The sequence below is a fragment of the Thermothielavioides terrestris genome, chromosome 1 (assembly GCF_000226115.1).
Source record: "Thermothielavioides terrestris NRRL 8126 chromosome 1, complete sequence".
In the NCBI taxonomy this organism is placed as follows: Eukaryota; Fungi; Ascomycota; class Sordariomycetes; order Sordariales; family Chaetomiaceae; genus Thermothielavioides; species Thermothielavioides terrestris.
This window is the reverse complement of record NC_016457.1, coordinates 105,929-124,039: the sequence shown is the minus strand read 5'-3', so window position 1 is coordinate 124,039 and position 18,111 is coordinate 105,929. Positions and strand designations below refer to the sequence as shown.

The 18,111-nt window shown below is 49.0% G+C and overlaps 4 protein-coding genes across 4 annotated transcripts; all 4 read right to left on the bottom strand.

The window, feature by feature from the left end:
- Positions 1–9,464: 9,464 nt before the first annotated feature.
- Positions 9,465–11,796, bottom strand: THITE_2106126 (glycoside hydrolase family 47 protein). The gene is made up of 2 exons (XM_003648499.1): positions 9,792–11,796; positions 9,465–9,715 (listed from the first exon to the last, which is right to left on the bottom strand). Exons 1-2 carry the CDS (start codon positions 11,484–11,486, stop codon positions 9,593–9,595), a joined length of 1,818 nt encoding a protein of 605 aa, XP_003648547.1. The 5' UTR covers positions 11,487–11,796; the 3' UTR covers positions 9,465–9,592.
- Positions 11,797–12,065: 269 nt separating this feature from the next.
- On the bottom strand, positions 12,066–14,464 carry THITE_126432 (glycoside hydrolase family 6 protein). Its single transcript, XM_003648498.1, has 4 exons — positions 13,824–14,464; positions 12,658–13,748; positions 12,549–12,590; positions 12,066–12,467 (listed from the first exon to the last, which is right to left on the bottom strand). The coding sequence occupies exons 1-4, from the start codon at positions 13,913–13,915 to the stop codon at positions 12,247–12,249; spliced, it is 1,446 nt and encodes a 481-aa protein (XP_003648546.1). The 5' UTR covers positions 13,916–14,464; the 3' UTR covers positions 12,066–12,246.
- Positions 14,465–15,007: 543 nt separating this feature from the next.
- Positions 15,008–16,585, bottom strand: THITE_2041135 (uncharacterized protein; the record flags this gene model as incomplete). Its single annotated transcript, XM_003648497.1, has 1 exon — positions 15,008–16,585. One exon carries the CDS (start codon positions 16,583–16,585, stop codon positions 15,008–15,010), a length of 1,578 nt encoding a protein of 525 aa, XP_003648545.1.
- Positions 16,586–16,994: 409 nt separating this feature from the next.
- THITE_39363 (uncharacterized protein) lies at positions 16,995–17,771 on the bottom strand (the record flags this gene model as incomplete). The annotated part of the gene is made up of 1 exon (XM_003648496.1): positions 16,995–17,771. One exon carries the CDS (start codon positions 17,769–17,771, stop codon positions 16,995–16,997), a length of 777 nt encoding a protein of 258 aa, XP_003648544.1.
- Positions 17,772–18,111: the final 340 nt, after the last annotated feature.

The window sequence follows — 18,111 nt, the reverse complement described above, 5'->3', positions numbered from 1 at the left end:
GTGTGACAGCACAGCACGCTAACCACCGTTATATAACTCGCGCACGGACCTGTCACATGACTATACACTTACGTGACCTCCCGAGTTGGTGGATTTATAGGATTCGAGTCGACTTCCGGATTAGGAAGGAGGGGTTGACTTACCAATAAGGAAAAACGCGCTAATAAGGCGAACCGCGTCTTACCCCGCAATATATAGACTTTGTAGCTCTACTGCAAATTACAGCTCTACTACAAATTGTCTATATACATTACCTAAGGTATTTAAATATAGTTTTCTACCTATATATTAATAGTTTTCCTCTCTCTCCTTAGACTTAAAGTCTTTGTCAATCGAAGATCAATTTAGCTATAAGTTATCCAACATTTGTTTTACCTTGCTATAATATTACTTTAAATCTCTCTACTATAGGCCTACGAAGGCGATATAATATCTAATATAGTCTTTCTCGATAGGACTAGTTTAGTTGGCTAGGGAACCCGAATCTCCAATAGAACCTTCGACTTGCCAACAGTGTAGTGCAACAAGTTGGCTAGGAACCAATTAGCACCGAGGACAAACCGTCAAGTATACAATAGATTGCTAATAGCGAAGTAACCTCCGATCGACTAGCGGCAAGTAGTACGATTACTCTGTTAAAGCGATTCAACTATATCGATCGATAGAAAAAGTCCTAAAAGAGGTATAATACTAACAATAGCTTATAAGACAGAGAACGTAGGTTATACTCCTAGGCCTACCGAATAGGGCTAGAACACCTAGAAGATTAATCCGGTAGATCTCTATAAGTTCAATGTAGAAGGTAACCGAAGTACCTAAATTCGATTAAAGATTGGCGATTTAACTCCGTTTAGCTTTTAAACCTAAATAACTACCGACTTAATTGAGGAATATAAACTTATAAATCTTGTTTCTAAGTTTTTCGACTAAATTAGTTAGATTAAATATTTAGCTAAGGAATAAGAGATAAATTTAATTAAATACTATTTAAAGTTTAAGAATAAGTATATTGCTATTGCCTATTTCCCTTAGGATAATAAACCAATTGCTCCTAAGGAGATATAGCTATTAAACACCGAATAGGTCGATCAATTATAAAGCGATAATCTTATTAAGATAATTCGATTAATTATTATATAGTGTAATATAGTAATTGGATAGGCTATAGCCCTATAAGTTACCTATAATACGCTAGCCAATTCGATAGCAATGCTATTTATAAAGGTTTAATAGTTTAAGTAAAAACAAGGCAATATCCCTAATTCTAAAGAACTTTCTACTTTATACGCCTAAGTCGAGGTACTCTTATACAATAAGATAGTATTAAAAGACGAGAAGACGGAACTTCTTAAGAAGATTACTAATATAGTCGATCTATAAAGCTAAGCTATATCCTCGACCTAAATCGAACCGACGTAAACCGAGATATATATAGAGTTATATAACCTCGATCGTCTAATTTCGACGATTGAAAAGACTCTTAAACCTACAACCTATATAAAAACTACGAAGATTATTAACCCTAAGAAGTTCATTAATAACAAAGACCTAAAATATTTAGTCTAGAAGGTAGCTATACTTTAGAAGATTAAAGGGAACTATAAATTGTTTCTAATAAAGGACTTGAAATTTAGATATATAATGTCCTTTATCGATAGTAAAGTAATAGAAGCTTTTATACTTTACTTCGAGGAGGATATAGTAGAGCTAATCACTAATCTTAATAAGTTATTCGACTTCCTAGATAGATTTTACACTGATCCTATTGAACTTCGTTATATAAAGAACGATTTTATAATCCTAAAGATAGGATCTACGCTCTATTGTAAGTTCTTTACTAAGTTTATCTACCTTACTACTAAGTCTAAAAAGCCTAAAGATAAGTAGAAAGAAGAATTCTATACTCGACTCTTTTAAAGCCTATATTTCTAGATAGTAAAAGACCTAATCGATCTAAATGTCAACTTTAACGACTTTACTCGCCTTGGACACTAGTTCTCCTTGCTCTAAGAGATAGCTAAGAAGGATCGAAAAGATAGAAAATCTAATTTACTAAGATCTAGACAACTAAATAGAGGATTAGCTCCTATAAAGAAGAAAGAAAAGACCCTTTAGCTAGATAGTTCTAATAGAGGTAAAGCTAAATTAGGATCTTCTAAGCTCTTTTAGAAGGAGTATAATACTTTAAAAAAGAAGAGTAAATACTTCTATTGCTAGGAGACTAGTTATATAAAGGCGTAATGCCTAAAACGTATTATAGCTATAATTAAGAAGATAAAGGTAGACCTAGAGAAAATAATGAACTTAGTTAAAGAAAATAAGACTAAGACTACCGAATTAGAAAACTAAGAGCCCTAAGGAAAGTAGACTCTAGCTTAGAGCTAGATATTAAGTTAGTAATTATTTAGGTAGACCTTCAATAGCTTATAGGTAGTTAAAGTCTCTCTTTCTCCTATATATTAGCTATTAATAAAACTAGCATTACTATTATTATACTCATTGACTTTAGAGCAAATGGATATACCTTCTTTGATCGAACCTATATAAAGCGAATCGCTAAGAAACTCAGTGTTAAAGGGACACTACTTAAGACTCCGATCTCTATAAAAGACTTTTAAGGCCGATCTATAGACCTTATTGACTCGATCCTAAGACTCGACCTCTAAATTAATAGAAGAATATAGAAGGACACTCTATTCTTAGCCCTCGATATAGAGAAGGAGCATTAGCTATTACTAGGCTAATAGTAGCTCGTTTACTATAATATTCTACTAGATATTCGCTAATATCGATTGATCTAGCTTAAAAATAAACTATATAATCTAGAATAGAATTATATCCTTAAGATTTCTTATAACTCCTTTGTTCCTAAAGTACTAAACCCTAAATACTAAAAGGATACTAAATAGAGAGACTAAGCAATAGAGTATTAAAATCAATGTTAAAAGGCTTAATAGTAGCTATAAATACTAAAGCGTAGAGAAACACTCTTTAAACCTTTACCTAATAAATTCTACTAATTAGTATAACCTATTAAAGATCTAAGAATATATCGATTAGTACAACCTAAGACAAGCCTAGGATTATACTAATCAATATAACTTAAAGTCTCTAAAACGTATACTACTAGGAATAATCTTATTAAACCCCTTAAGAAACCCCCTTAGAAGATATTGTTTAGAGGTATATAGGACGATAGCCTCTAGAAGATAGACTAGGTATTAAAGGGCAAGGAATTCATCCCTCTAAGAACTTATACTCGACCTATAACACCTAAAGAAGAGGAGGAATAGGCCACCTCCTAGGCAAAAGAGGGTGAACGACTATAGATTCTAAAAGACCTAATCAAAGCTATAGTCATCTCTACTATAGCCTTTGACAAAATGTTCCTTAAAGGAAACCGATAAGGGAATTCTATACTAAGGTTTATTACAATTGCCTAGATCGACTAAGCTATTAAGGCTAAAAAGACTAATAAACTTCTCGACGACGAAGACGAAGAGGTCTAAGCCTAAGTCAAGGAAGTGATTACGAAGTACCTTTACTTTACTGAATTTGCTAATATATTCTTAAAAAAGGAATCTAATAAGATACTACCAAAGTGTAAATACGACTATAAAATTAAACTCACTGGACCGCCACCTTAGCGAGTAAGCCCTCTATACTCCTATACCCTTAACTAGCTAGAGACTATAAAAAAGTACTTAGTTAAGAACCTATAGAAGGGTTTTATCGAGCTAAGTATTACCTTATATAGCTCCCTTATACTCTTCGCTATTAAAGGAGATAGGACTTAGAGATTTTATATCGACTACCAAGCTCTAAATAAGATTATTGTCAAGGATCGCTATCTACTACCCTATATTAATAAAACTTTATAATAACTAGGAAATACTAAAATCTTTATTAAGATCGATATTCGACAAGCCTTCTACTAAATCCGACTTACCCCTAGAAGCGAAGACCTAACAACCTTCTAAACCTAATATAGTCAATTCTACTATAAGGTCCTATCGTTTAGCTTATATAATAGATTTACTACCTTTTAGCGATTCGTTAATTCCTAGTTCTTTAAGTACCTCAATATATTTATAATCGCCTATATCGATAACCTAATCATCTACTCTTAGAACGAGGAAGAGCACTATAAATATATATAGCTTATCCTCTAAAAGCTATACGAAGTAGGTCTCTAGGCAGATATTAAGAAATACGAATTCTATATTATTGAAACTAAGTTCCTTAGGTTCATCATCAATACTAAAGGTATCTAAGTAGACCTAAAAAAGATCGAGATAGTAGTTTCTTAGGACTAACCTACTACTATATAAAGAGTATAAACCTTCTTTAGATTCTACAACTTTTATCGTCAATTTGTCTATAAGTATAGAAGGATTGTATATCCCCTATAGCGCCTAATCGTTAAAGGAAAACTATTCAAGTAGACTAAAGAGTATAAAGAAGCCTTCTAAGAACTTAAGAGGCGAATAACCAATATCCTACTCCTTAAATACTACGATCCTACTAGAAAGAGCTAAATCGAAGTCGACGTATCCAATAGAGTTATAGCTAGAGTCTTCTAATAGAAATACAACAATAGTTAGCATCTTGTCGCGTTCTTCTCAAGAACGATATCTAAACTAGAAAGCAATTACCTTATTTATAACAAGGAGCTCTTTGCTATTATATATACCATTGAAGAATAATACCCAATACTACTTAGCCTCTAATAGTAGTTCAATATCTTATTCGACTACTATACGTTGTAATACTTTATATAAAAGAGGCTACTCAATATACAATAAACTAGATAAGCTAAGCTCCTCTTTGCCCTAGATTTTTAAATCGTCTATTGACCTAGCAAATAGAATATTGTTGCTAATGCCCTATCCTATAAGGCTAAGGAGCTTACTACCTAGAAGGAAGTCTAAGAAGCTTACTATACCTAGATAGTCCTCCCTAAGAGCAAGCTAGACTTATAGATCCTAAAGGAGCTAGAGTTGCTATCTAAGGAGCCTACTAAGTACGACTTATAGTATATAATCTATTAAATCGAAGCCAACGAATTTGAGCTATCTCGTCTACAACGACTTGAAGGATATAAACTAGTAGATACTATCCTCAAAGCAAACTAAGAGAGTAAAGCCCTAGAGAGTTTCTAAGAGCTCGTCTACTAAAATGATATCAATTAGACCCTAAGCGATAGTAGCCTTCTATTAAAGGGAGAGAGGCTAATAATTCTATTAGATAGTTACCTATAAACCTATTTATTAGCTAAGATCTACAACTAGATCTCTATAGCCTACTTAGGTAAGAATAAGATATAAGAGTTGGTCTAGAGACAATACTTCTAGCTAAGGCAAATAGGAGATATCGATAAGTTTGTTAGGAATTGCTAGACCTACCGAAGTTCCTATATACCCTATAACAAACTACTAGGCCTCCTTAAGCCCTTAGAAGTCCCTATAAAACCTTAGTAGTATATTACTATAGACTTCTATATAATACCCTAAGACAAGTTAGGCTATAACTAAGTCTTCGTTATAATAGATCGCCTAGGGAAGTATAGCTATTCACTTCTCTACTATAAGACTACTACTACTAAAGAGATAATATAACTCTACTACTAATACATTTAATGTACCTATAGAGCCCTAGAATCAATCACTTTGGACTAAGGCCCTTAGTTTATCTCGGTATTCTAAGACGAGTTCTATAAAATCCTTAGAATTAACCTATACCTCTCTTCTTTAGAGTACCCTTAGACAGATAGGTAGATTAAAATTATAAATCAATACCTCGACTAGCGTCTATACCCCTTTATTAACTATTTCTAAGACAATTGGTTAGAATTACTATCTACAATAGATTTTACTTAAACTATTTTACTCTACTTATCTACTAGCCTCGCCTTATTCAAAGTCGAGACTAGTATACTCCCCTAGATGACCTATAATTAGTAAAAGTATATTTAAGAATTTAGTAGTACTAAAGACAAGCTTAATTACACTAAAGTATAGAAGATACTCTCTAAAATCAATTTTATTATCTAATTCGCTAAGGAAAGTATATAGAAAGCCTAGGAAGCCTAAAAGCGGTAAGCGGATAAGTATCGGCAACTAGAAGAATTTAAAGTTAGTTAGAAGGTCTATATTACAAAGGGCCACTAGTAGATAAACCAACTAAACGATAAGCTCGACTACCTAGTCGCTAGACCTTTTCCGATTATTGCTAAAAAGGGTTATTCCTATAAGCTAAAGCTACCTAAGACCTAGAAGATATACCTAATATTTACCCTAGATCGACTCCAAAGGGTATTAAATAACCTATTACTAGGTTAGGAACCCTAGCCTAAGCCGCTAATTGAGGTAGATAGCGAATTGGAATAGCAAGTCGAAAAGATTTTTGCCTCCTAGATATTTAAAGGGAAACTCTAGTATTACGTTCAATAGATCGATTAAGGCGAGGACCTTAAATAGTATAACACTACTAATTTCAAGAATATACTACACCGCCTTTAGGAGTTCTATAAGGAATTCCTCTATATAGCTAGACTACCTTAGCAATTGCTATAATAGCTAAAAGCTTATAAAGAGGATTACTTCGATAATAAATACCTAAATAATAACCTACTAGTACCTAAAGGACAACGCGATCCAACTCGATCTAAGAGACGTCGTATATATATATAAACCTACTATAAGGTCGTAGGATGACATTTTATCCTAGCTCCCTTATATATCTACTAGCCTAGATATAGTATCTTATATAGCCTAATAAGCTATAGGGTAGATTTCTAAGTCCTATAGAACTCAATTGTATAAACTTCGTAAAAAATAAGCTTATAAACCAATTCTTCTAATTACTAATAGCTAGCGGAGGACTACAACGTATTCGTCGTATAGGCACGACGCTTTTTCGAGGGGGGGGTGATATAACAGTATAGTACATTAACCACCGTCATATAACTTATATATAGACCTATCACATGACTATATACTTACGTGACCTCCCGAGTTAATAGATTTATAGGATTCGAGTCGACTTCCAGATTAGGAAGGAGGGGTTGACTTACCGATAAGGAAAAACACGCTAATAAGGCGAACTATATCTTACCCTACAATATATAGACTTTGTAGCCCTACTGCAAATTGTAGCTCCACTGCAAATTGTCTATATATACCACCTAAGGTATTTGAGCACAGTTTTCTACCTATATATTGATAGTTTTCCTCTCTCTCCTTAGACTTGAAGTCTTCGTCAATCGAGGATCAATTCAGCTACGAGTCATCTAGCACTTGTTTTGCCTTGCCGTGACACCTAGCAACTTGCCTCGGAAGTTATTATAACAGTGCGCTAGGCCATTTCCTATTAAGCGCTATATCAGCTACCTAGCTTATAAACTCGATCTCCTAAGCTATATAGGAATCTACCTAGTCATCTCTGTAGAGCACCTCTCGCCTATACCGCTAGGAGAAGATCTATATAGCTACGTCGAACTGGAGGCTAGCCTAGTAGAAGATTCCTAGGCCTCCAATTAGTTAGAAGATTACAAATTTAACAATAACTACGAAGTGGAACATATCCTCTAATATACTACAACTAGTATACGGATCAAGTATTTAATCTAGTAGAAGAACCTTAGTGTATACTACAACGCTTGGAAATCGCTATATAAAATACGATATACGCCTAAGGTTATAGAAGAATATTAGAAGCGCCTAGGCATCGACCCACCTATAGACATAGTATAGAAGAAGGAGGAAGCCAAAGTCCTAGTCAAGCGCCTATATAGTCGGCCCTAGAAGAATATCGAGACCGTAGGCAAAGCCGTAAAAACGGCTATAGGCAAAGCCGTGGGCAAGGCTACGGAGAAGGCTATAGGCGCTACAACACCCGCTAAGCGCTTACGTAACCACCCCTAGAACTTAGCGTTGGCTACACCGTAGCTTCTAGCGACTACGGGTAAAGCTCCGTAGCTAGAAGCACCTACAGCAAGTCCATCGACGAGGACCTCCTTATAGGAGGCGCCTATACCGATCGACCTATCGATAAAGACCTCCTTACGAAAAGCGCCTATACTAGCTACTCTATCGACGAGGAACTCCTTATAGGAGGTGTCTACGCCAATGGCCCCAGTAGAGTATACGTCGGCATCGTAGTCTACAACGCTATAGCCTATAATGCCTAAGAAGGCATCTATACTAGTTAAGCATATTGTAGAGCCGCCTTCGCTAGTAGCTTCGACTATTATAGTAGCTAGCCTAGCCCCGAATATATAGCGTAGTACGTACACTAGCAAAGGTGTTAAACTAGCGCGATACTACGAGGAGGAGGATGTTCAGAAGGAATGAATTACTAGATTAGGAAGGAGGATCAATTCGAGGATTAGCGTAGTAAGGGCATTGCCTTTTTTCTTATAGCCTAGCACTTAATACTAGATACTACTATATATATAAATAGATAATGACCCTATCTAGGTTAGGCTCTAAGTTAGGGTTGCACTATATAGGGTTTACCCTGTATAGCCTATACGCCCTATATACATTGCTAAGATATCTTGGCAGTGGCGGGAGCCTCCCCACTTTGAATCCATTATCACACTTACTATCAATCTTCCTGTATACTAATATTGCGTGCCACCGCATCACCAGGGCTCCGGTGAGGCGGATGCCAGACGTACAAACTACAACTGCGGCCGGGGACCGTTAGGTGGCTGACCGGCCGACCCACCAGACGATTATGCAGGACTATCAGGCCAGTAGAAGCAAAAGATGATGTCATCGGTAGGGTAGGAGCTGACGCTCCCGAAGGCGTAGGAACCACCTCTGTTGGCCACACCGCCGAGGAGGTGGAAGTAGATCGTTGGCAGGATATTGGAAAAGCGGGAACCGTTTGGCCGGGCTGGCAACCCTGTGCGCTTCGGTTGACTCTGGAGAGTTGGATGACGAAAAGGAAAGTGAGTGACCGGATGACGGTTGTTGATGATTGCGGCGAGGAGAAGGAGGAGCAAGAGGCTCAACAGCCCACGCGGTTGAGAAGCTGCTTGCTTAGACGATACAAATGCATGCCTAGGGAGTGAATGGACCGTGAGCTACAACTCGCTACATCTCGAATGTCTCGCAGCCCTCGTAGGAACTCATCTCCTCCGAATTTCTAAGACGCTAACCAAGCTCACCGGCAGCCGACATAATAGAAAGTAACACCGGTTAACGTACCCGATTCGTAATGCTCCCAAGTAGGGACACGACAAGGTCAAATGTAATCCATGTCAATCCTGTCTCTGTCCAAAATCCGTGGCAGATATCGTCCGCATCGGCGGGCGCGAGCCGACGAAAGCTCCTCTTGACTTTCGCGTCCTTCATTGCATTCCGAACATAGAAACAAAAGTAGGTAGCGTCGTTAAATTGGCCAACACAGAGAGCCCGGGGCGCGAGCTGTCCTCGGCCCGCACCCCCCCCCCCCCCCCTCTTAACCTAACCCCCCCGAGTCTGCTATAGCCTTGCTATGCAACAGTTTTGAATCTACTCCTACACACGGCTCGACGACTTGGGATCAACCACACCGAGAAACATGGCCCCCGGACTGGCTACTACGCGGCCGGCCGTCGGAAGGGATGGGCCTCGGTGTTGAGCACATATTCGTCGAGGCTGATCAAGTCCGGCGGCGAGAAGACGAGGTAGAAGTACTTGAGCGTCTCGGCGATCCAGAAGCTCTGACGAACCAGGTAAGTTGAGCATGGTCAAGAACAGGGTTGTACTCCCAGAGGAGCACGGGATGGTTGAGCTCACCTCCATGTAATCGTCCAGCGGCGGCGGCCACTTGGACACGGTGACGTCGAGAAGGGCGGCGCTGCCGAGCTCCGTGGCGGTGCCCTTGGCTACGGCGCGGAACATGTTCCAGGCCACGTCCTGCCACCGGCTGTCGCCGGTGATGCGGTACATGTAGAAGACGCTCTCGATGGCCTCGGGGCGGAGGATGTACCGGGGGTCCTTGGCGGTGGTGAACCCCTTGGGCAGGTGCGGCTTGTACTCGGGCCGCTTCTCCCGCTCGGCCACCCACTTGTCCTCGTCCCACCGGCACGGCTCGGCACCGGCACCGCGCTCGCAGGCCACCATGTTCAGCCGCTCGGGCATGATGCCCGTGGCGAAGGCCTGGTAGGCGTAGACGCAGCCGCGGGTGAGCCGGGCGCCGACCTCCACGTCCTCCTCGCTCCGGAGCAGGCGGCCTGCCAGGGCGAACGTGCCGCCGATGAAGCAGGTCAGGTGCTCCGTCTCCGGGTCCAAGCGCGGGGCGCCGTCCGCGTCGACGTTGACGTTGCCGCTGATGAGGATGTCGTCGTTGTCGGGGACCATGGGGCGGAAGAAGAGGTGTTGCTTGGCGGCGTCCATGAAGCCGCGCGTCAGGGTTTCGAGTTTGGGGTCCGCCCCCGAGAGGAGAGCGTGCATCTTGGGGAAGTATTCGTAGAGCGAATCAGCGCCGCCGCCGAGGGTGAAGGTGCCGCCCGTTGTGACGTCCTCCCGGAGCATCGAGACGAACATGGGAAACAGCCCCGGAAGGGCGGTCTGGTTCTGGCCGCGGTAGAAGAGCTCGACGATGGGCGCGATGGCGTCGTAGTACTTGGGGTCGCCGGTCAGCTGCGAGAGGCGCGTCATCTCCAGCGTCAAGGTCCCCGGTGACGCCGAGACGACCGTGTCCTCGACGACGAGGCCGGATCCGGCCTTTGCGGCAGCGAAATCGATGTTGTCGACGGGCATTCGGTTCGCCGTGTCGAAGCCACTGTAGATGAGGTCGCCCAGCTCGACGGCCTTCTGCAGCAGGACCTTGCGCCCGCTCAGGTCGTAGGCGCTCAGCAGGCCGCCGAGATAGCGGATGTTGGTCTCGAAGATGTTGACTCGGTGGGAAGTACAGGAGCCAAAGTCGATCTCGGCCACGGCGGCCACGGCCTCGTCGAACTCGTCCCGGAGACCCATGATCCAGAGCGTATCCAGCGAGTCGACCAGGGTGGCGGCCCAACCGGAGAACTGGTCCTTGCCGGCGCGGGACAGCGGCTGCAGGGCGTCCTTCTTCCAGGCGTAGATGCGGTAGCTGTCCCAGGACCTCCTGGCGAGCCGCAGCACCGACTTCCTCCGGTCCTCGCGCTTCTTGCGCACCTTGGCCGGTTCCTTCCCAAACCGGGCCTGGATCCGGGGCAGCGCGGCGCCTCTGGGCGGCCGGGGCACTCCTTTGGGCTCCTGCCGGGGCGGATAGTGGCACTGGACGGCACCCCAGTCGACGCTGCTCTTGACCGGCTTCAGCGGGTGCAGCAGCGGGCCCGAATTCATGTGGCGCTCGAGCCGGACCGACTCGCTGGCGCCAAAATGCCTGGCGAAGAGGTAGAGCGCCGTCAGGCAGAAGGCCGTGACCAGGACCGCAGTCTTGACCCAGGATGCCGCGAGGCGACCGCCGGGCCGCAGCTGGCGCCGCAGCCTACTCACGCGCGGCATCGGGATGCGGGAGAGGGGAGCGAGGGCGGCCGGGAGGGGGGAGAGTCCGGGATGCGCATTAGGCTGACACCCTTGACGAGGGACAGAAAATAACCTGGAGGTACTGTACAACGGACTACGGAGTAGTTCGCGAGTAATATATTGGCTTGGTTGTGGGGTCCAAACTTCTGCGCGCCCAGCTTGAATGTAGGCCGCGGGGAGTCAATGAGGAGAGAGGAGAGATTCAAATCGGCAGTGTGAGTGTGTCATGAAAAACAAAACTCAGGCTCCAGCGATGTTGGCCTGTGCCAAGACGGCGGCGCTCCCGTTCCCCTGCTTACATTCTCGGCTGAAATTGAAACACGATCGGCGCCAGTTCTCTGGGAGCACAGATTACGTAAGGAAAGCAAGTCCATAAGTTGGGGGAATACGGAATATATATTAACTTGTAGACAACCTACGCGTCTCGCATATATGGAGGGAAGCTGGGAGGGCACGAGGGACAATGAGGCCCATGACGAATCCTTAATCAATCACTGTCGTTGAATGAGTCCTCTTGCGAGGATATTCATAAGGCGAGCTATTATAACACGACGCCAGCAAGAGATATGAACAAGTCTATTTTGCTTCCAAAGGGCAATAATAGAATAGGATGCTATGTACATGCCAGAAATCAAACAGTCGTCCCAGCTAGAGTAGACTGAGTGACCGGGCCCACGCTGGCAGTAAAAAAAACTGATCTCCACGCCATGCTTCTCGTGTGCATCTTAGGTACTCATGCTTAGAAGGGCGGGTTGGCGTTGGTCAGGAGCTGCTCGAAGTAGGCCTGGAACCAAGTGCCGGCCTCCGGAGCAGGCTGCAGCGCGTCCGACAGGCCGCAGTGGTAGTCGTAGCGGGGAGAGGTCGTGTTGCTCGTGCCGTCGCACTCGCCGCCGGGCTTGACCCAGACGAAGGCGTCCTCGATGTCGAGGCCGGTGTTTGTCGTCGGGCGCACGCCGAAGCCTGCCAGCGAGAAAAGTTAGCCAACAAGAACATATTCAGCCAAAGAAAAAAGGGACAAAAAAAAAAAAAAAAAGAACCCACCAGTTCCGATAACGTTGCACCAGTCTCCCCATTGCCGTTGTCCTGCACGGGAGTTAGAACCTAAGTATTCAGGAGGTTTGGGAGTGTGAAAAGGGGACGGAGGACATACCGGTCGGCTGCTTGCCGTTGCGGCCGGTGTCGGTGATGAAGTGGGCGGGGAAGCCGTTGGCGGTGAGCAGCGGGGCGAGGGCCTGGACGTAGTGGCTCTCGTCGTAGTTGGGGTCGCCCTGGGTGTACGAGGGCGGCGTGGCCAGGCTCCAGCCGTTGTAGTTGGCCACGTTGGTGGCGAGGCCGCGCACGGCGGCCGGCTTGCCGGCGCTCGTGTAGATCTCGGCGAAGAGGTTGGCGGCCGGCTGGATGTTGGCGGGCCAGCCGAGCCAGCCGGCGTGGCCGGCGTCCAGGTACATGGCCACGTTGGGCAGGTTCAGCTGCTGCAGCGCGTAGACGGTCAACTCCTTGTAGGTCGACTCGGCGTTGGCGCACTTGGCCACGTTCAGGTTGGTCACCATGTTGGCCAGCGAGTCGGGCTCGATGACGAAGATGATGCGGATGTCTGAGTACTGGATGACGAGGCTCCGGATCGCGTCGATGTACGTCTTGTAGTTGGCCGCCCCGTTGTTCGCGATGGAGAACTCGCCGTTGGACGCGGCGGCGGCGCAGTCGCGGTCCGGAAGGTCGTAGACCACGAAGATGCCCGCGTAGGGCGGGTTGGCGCCTTTCTGGTTGGCCGCGCGGATCTGCGACAGCGTGTGGGCGAACAGCGTGTCGATGGTGACGTTGCGGTCAAGCCACTGGAAGCTGGGCACCTTGGCCACCTCGGCCGCCTTGGTGGCCATGGCGCCCGTCATGCTGGGGATGGCCAGCGACGAGACCTCGGAGGCGTAGTAGTCGTTGGCCCACATCTGCACGCCCGAGAACGGGTTGCCGGACCAGCTGGCCGTTGACGAGGCACCGCCGGGGATGGAGGTACTCGGCGGGGTAGTGACCACGGGACTGCTGGTGGTGGTGGTGCTCGTGCTGGTGGGACCGCTGCTGTGGCTGGTGGTGCTGCTCCTGGTGGTGGTGGAGGTGGTCTTGCTGGTCGAGGTAGTCACCTGGCTGTTGGGCAGGCACTGCGAGTAGTACGGGTTCAGCTCAACGCAGGTATTGCCCGAAGCGCAGCAGGTCGCGCCGGACCAGCCAATGCCGCCGCATTGGCTCCTGGGACATGATGTGAGTCGAGCCGGCCGCGAGACGAGGTTGTTGAAGCAGCCCGGATGGATTCAATGCGCTTACCAGACGGAACCGCAGTTCTGGCGCTCCTCGACGACGGGAGCAGCGAGGGCGCTGGCCGCAAGGGCGGCGGCGAGAAGGAGCTTCTGAGCCATGGTGCGGAGCAAGGAAGCTTAGCTGACTTGAGCGGCTCGAGGCAAAGACGCTGGGGAGAGCCTAAGGGGAGGTAGCCAGGGCGAGGGGCAGGGTGCTCCGTCTTTATCCATGGATATGCCCCCTCCCCTCCCAACGCGATCGCCGGAGCATGTAGGGATTAACTGCACGACAGCGACAGTCAGGTCCGGCTTGGGACAGGAAGCAGTCGGATCAACGGGAGCGTGGTGCCGTGTGATTCAACCCTGGGCGGAACAGTATCGGCCCTTGGGCGAAGACAAGCTCCCGAGACTTCCATTCTTGGCATAACGTCGCTCGCCCCCGGAGCCAGGGCAGAGTCAAAGCGTGAAGGGAGCGCGGTTAGCGTTAGCGTGCGCAGCCCACGATGGGAGGACGTCCCGGTGACGCGTCGGACGATAGGCCCCGCTGCCAGTGCATCCCCAGAACGGCCAGAGGCGAGCACGCATCATCCGGACGCTAAGCCGGATACACTACCGCAGTACACTACATGAGGGGTGGAGAACGGCTGTTGAAGGGCTGGGAGTGGAGCACACCGGGGGTTGAGAGGGGAAGCCAAGGATTGCAGTGCACACTCCGTGAACGGGAAACTGGGAACGATGGAGCATGTGGTATGCTGGCGTTATGTATGAGAAACCGGCGCAATCTCCGCTAACCGGGTTCCCGCGAAGGGCCAAGGCCGGTGGAGCCGGGGTGTCGGTTGGCATCCCTTAACTGGCGTGGGACTGAGCAAATCTCGGAGGCCTCGTTCCTGAATGTCCCTGAACGGAAGGACGCGGCTCTTCATGCGGGGCTGATGACGAGGACAGGGGTGGGATCCCGGCTTGGGCCTGCCGAGCTTGGCCGGAAGAGACGAACGACGTTCCGGAACGTCGTTGCATTCGTTGAGGGCTTTACACAGTTACACAGTAGTGTAGTGTAGTGGACGCTGTGGCCGCCACCGGATGCTGGCTGGAAGGGCCGGGCGCAGAGATGTGCACTCGCGGCCAGGCCAGCACCCCGGGTCCAAAGAAGAACGGCCGACGCACAGCGTCCACCGGTGGTCCGTTCGTGGTTCGGTCGGCGGGCCGTCTTCCTTACATTGCACGCACGTCATCGTCCGAGTCGAAAACGAGGTCGACTCTCCCATCCAGCACGCTGTCGATCCCGGATCTGATCTCGGTGCAGAGGTCGCGGTCGTGGAACAGGAGAGAGAGCTCTTGGCTGGTGAACCAGCTTGCGCGGTCCATGTTCGCCGAACCAAGCACTGCGTATGTGTCGTCGACGAGGGTCAGCTTCAGGTGCGAGTGCACCGGCTCTTCGCCGCGAGACGGAGTGCGAATCAGAGACTGGGGCGTCTCGCGGAGCTCACGGCCGCCCCGAGACTTGGCGCGGAAGTATGAGATCTGCAGGCGTCCAATGCTTGGACGGCCGGCTTCCAGATCGCCGCCGCCGCCGCCATCTCCCGCGGACCGGGCGTCCGCTGTCGCCCTGAGACGTCGGAAGCGGCGGACCAGCGACCACATGCACCAGGAAGTGGTGGTGCCGGCGGTGAGCAGCTGCTCGGCCAGCATCATGCTGCGGTTCGTGACGATGCTGACATGGACGCCTCTCGCAAGGGCGTCCAGTACGGCGGCAATGACGGCCCTGCAGGTCATGTTGGGCGTCTGAATGTAGATGGACTGCTGTGCTCGGCTGAAGAGCTGAAGCAGGGCGATGTTTTGGGGCGTGCTGGGCGGCGCCGCAGGTTTTTGCCAAGGGAACGGGCGGAAGCGGGGGTTTGCATGGTGAGAGGAAGGAAGAACAAGTGTCGGGACCGGCTCGCGACAACGAAGAGCTGTGCGGTGGTGAGCAGGGCTCTGAATCACGACGAGTCCCGCGTGACGGGCGTCCAGCGACACGCCCTCGGTAGCTGTAGCTGCACCCTCGGGCGCAGGCTCGACCTGCTGCCACGAGCCAGGCGGATCCCCCCAAGTCCGTGAGTAAAAGACTAGTAGGGACCGAACTGCCTCCCCGGTGATCTCGACGCAGGCTTCGAGCCACGGCTCCCAGCTCACGTTGCAGCTGGGCACGAACGCCCGCTGCCTGTCGATGATGACGAACTTGGGATGCATTACGCTAAAGGGAAGGAAGAAGAGACTCTTGACTTGGAGCTGGATGCCGCCAGCCTCGAGCGAGGCCGGGTCGGGAAGCCCAAGCTGCTTCTCCCAAGCAGACGGAGGGTACATGTAGCCGCCGCGGGACTGGGGGTGCAGCAGTTTCTGGAGCAGCGAGCGGGAGGACAGACATATGCGGACCGTTAGGGGCCGGATGGCGGCGTCGCCTCTCGAGAGCGCGCCGCGGATGAGAGAGCGCCGGTGAGCGGCAAGTGCTGTGAGCGCGTCATGGAGGGCCGTCAGGGACTCGGATGGCGCCCAGAAGCAGGTGACCAGGATGATCTCGGATCGGGCCGAGACCATGGCGGGGATCAGGCAGTCGGTAAAGAGAGAAGCGCCGGTGCCCAGCCGGAAGCTCACGGGGCGACAGCGTGTCGCGAGCAACGCTCGCTCCGACGCGTCATCGAAGCGGTAGGCCGGGAGGCCGCGGGAGCCCTCGGAGAGGGCGCCGGGGTCGGATTCTAGCCGACCGAGGAAGTCATCGACGAAGCGCGGCCAATAGCTCGTGCCGTCTGACATTTCGCTCTGCTCACGAATAGGCAGATATTACACAGGGGCGCAGATGATTTTGAAAAGGGACAAGCAATTAACGTACCGTGTAGAAACGTGGTGTGGCTTGTTTAAATTAAAAGTTCCAAATCCGGACTGCGCCAGTCAGCTTGGCAAGGTAATAGGTTCCATTATGGAGTGCAGAATACACAGTGGTAAAAATTTCAATGCGGCGTTTAATCACGGGTCTCTCGCAGTGAACTTGCCTTGTAGGCCGACCATCGTGGCCGACAAAACTTGAAGTCTGCGTTCAAGTCCGGAAATACCTCTCCGTCACGGCACAGTGGCAGCAGGGCTGGCATTGCTCCGACTCACGACTACTCCGCCTCAAGTTCCATTTACTCCTACACCTATTCCCCCTCCCTCCCCCTTCCCCCCTTCATCCATTCACTCGACTCTGCCTTGCCCCTGATTCTGAGGCCAACCGACCGGCGGCCCAGAGGATCCCGCCCAGCAGCTGCCCCATATACCAGTCGTCCTCGTACGCCTCGTCGAAGTGGCCCAGCGAGGTGTAGAAGCACCGGCCGCCGTCAAAGTCGTGGCACCAAGCGACCGGGTGGTCGTCTCCGTGCGCTCCGCCATGGTACGATTTCTCGTCCACCGTAAGCAGAACGTGGAGGTCGTCATTGGCGGCGCGCGGGTGCGTCTTGAAGTTGTACCACTCATCCAGCCACGTCCGTTCCCCGATGGGGCGCTCCTCCTGCTGCGAGCCTGCGCACCGACAGGTCATGATGGGGTGCCCCGGGTCTGTAATCTCCAGACGGCCGAGCTGCGGCTCGGGATGGTTGTCGAACACGGCGCCCACCAGCCGGCCATACCACTCGGAAGACTGCATGGCGAAGCTGGCGCAGTGGACAGCGACGACGCCGCCCCCGGATCGGACGAAGCCCTTGAGCGCGTCGAGCTGCTGGCCATCCAGGAATTCCCCGGAGCACTGCAGGAGGACAATGACGCGGTATGCCGCCAGGGATGCCGCCGTGAAGACGGACGGGTCCTCGCTGTCGTCCGCAGTGAAGGACTCGGCTCCGGCAGCGGCTGCCGAGCAGGAAGCTGCGGCGAGCCGGTGCAGGGCTCGTATGCCGGCCGGGATCGAGTCGTGCCGATACGCCGTCGTCCGGCTGAAGATGAGTATTTTGAAGGGAGTAGAAGCGGACATTGTTGACCTTTGATGGGATTCGAAGAGTCAGTTCGCTTAGTCCGCGAAATTGCGGAGTAAATATTAGCAAACCTTCGGGACTCGATCTCTTGGGGTGCGGGGTACTATCACTGGCCTGGCCTCACTGTCGAGCAAGTAAGCAAGCATCCATTCCAGGCCAACCGGGAGTATCCAGTTCCACTTTGGTGGACTCCTAGTCTCTGAGCCTCCTAGATCAGTCCCGTAGTCCACACTCCCGCCAACGCGGGTTCGGCGGGAGCACAACCTAAACTGATCTGGTTGGCCTACACACAAGCTACGAGCTGGCATCCTAGAATAGCATATTTGATACGGGAGGAGG

Excerpts from the sequence above, each read along its gene's own strand:
- THITE_126432 (XM_003648498.1), bottom strand. The coding sequence starts at position 13,915 with ATGGCTCAGAAGCTCCTTCTCGCCGCCGCCCTTGCGGCCAGCGCCCTC. Across the intron at positions 13,749-13,823 it reads CAGAACTGCGGTTCCGTCTG|GAGCCAATGCGGCGGCATTG; the intron begins GTAAGCGCATTG and ends ATCATGTCCCAG. Across the intron at positions 12,591-12,657 it reads CAACGGCAAGCAGCCGACCG|GACAACGGCAATGGGGAGAC; the intron begins GTATGTCCTCCG and ends ACTCCCGTGCAG.
- THITE_2106126 (XM_003648499.1), bottom strand. The coding sequence starts at position 11,486 with ATGCCGCGCGTGAGTAGGCTGCGGCGCCAGCTGCGGCCCGGCGGTCGC. Across the intron at positions 9,716-9,791 it reads CGCTGGACGATTACATGGAG|AGCTTCTGGATCGCCGAGAC; the intron begins GTGAGCTCAACC and ends CTGGTTCGTCAG.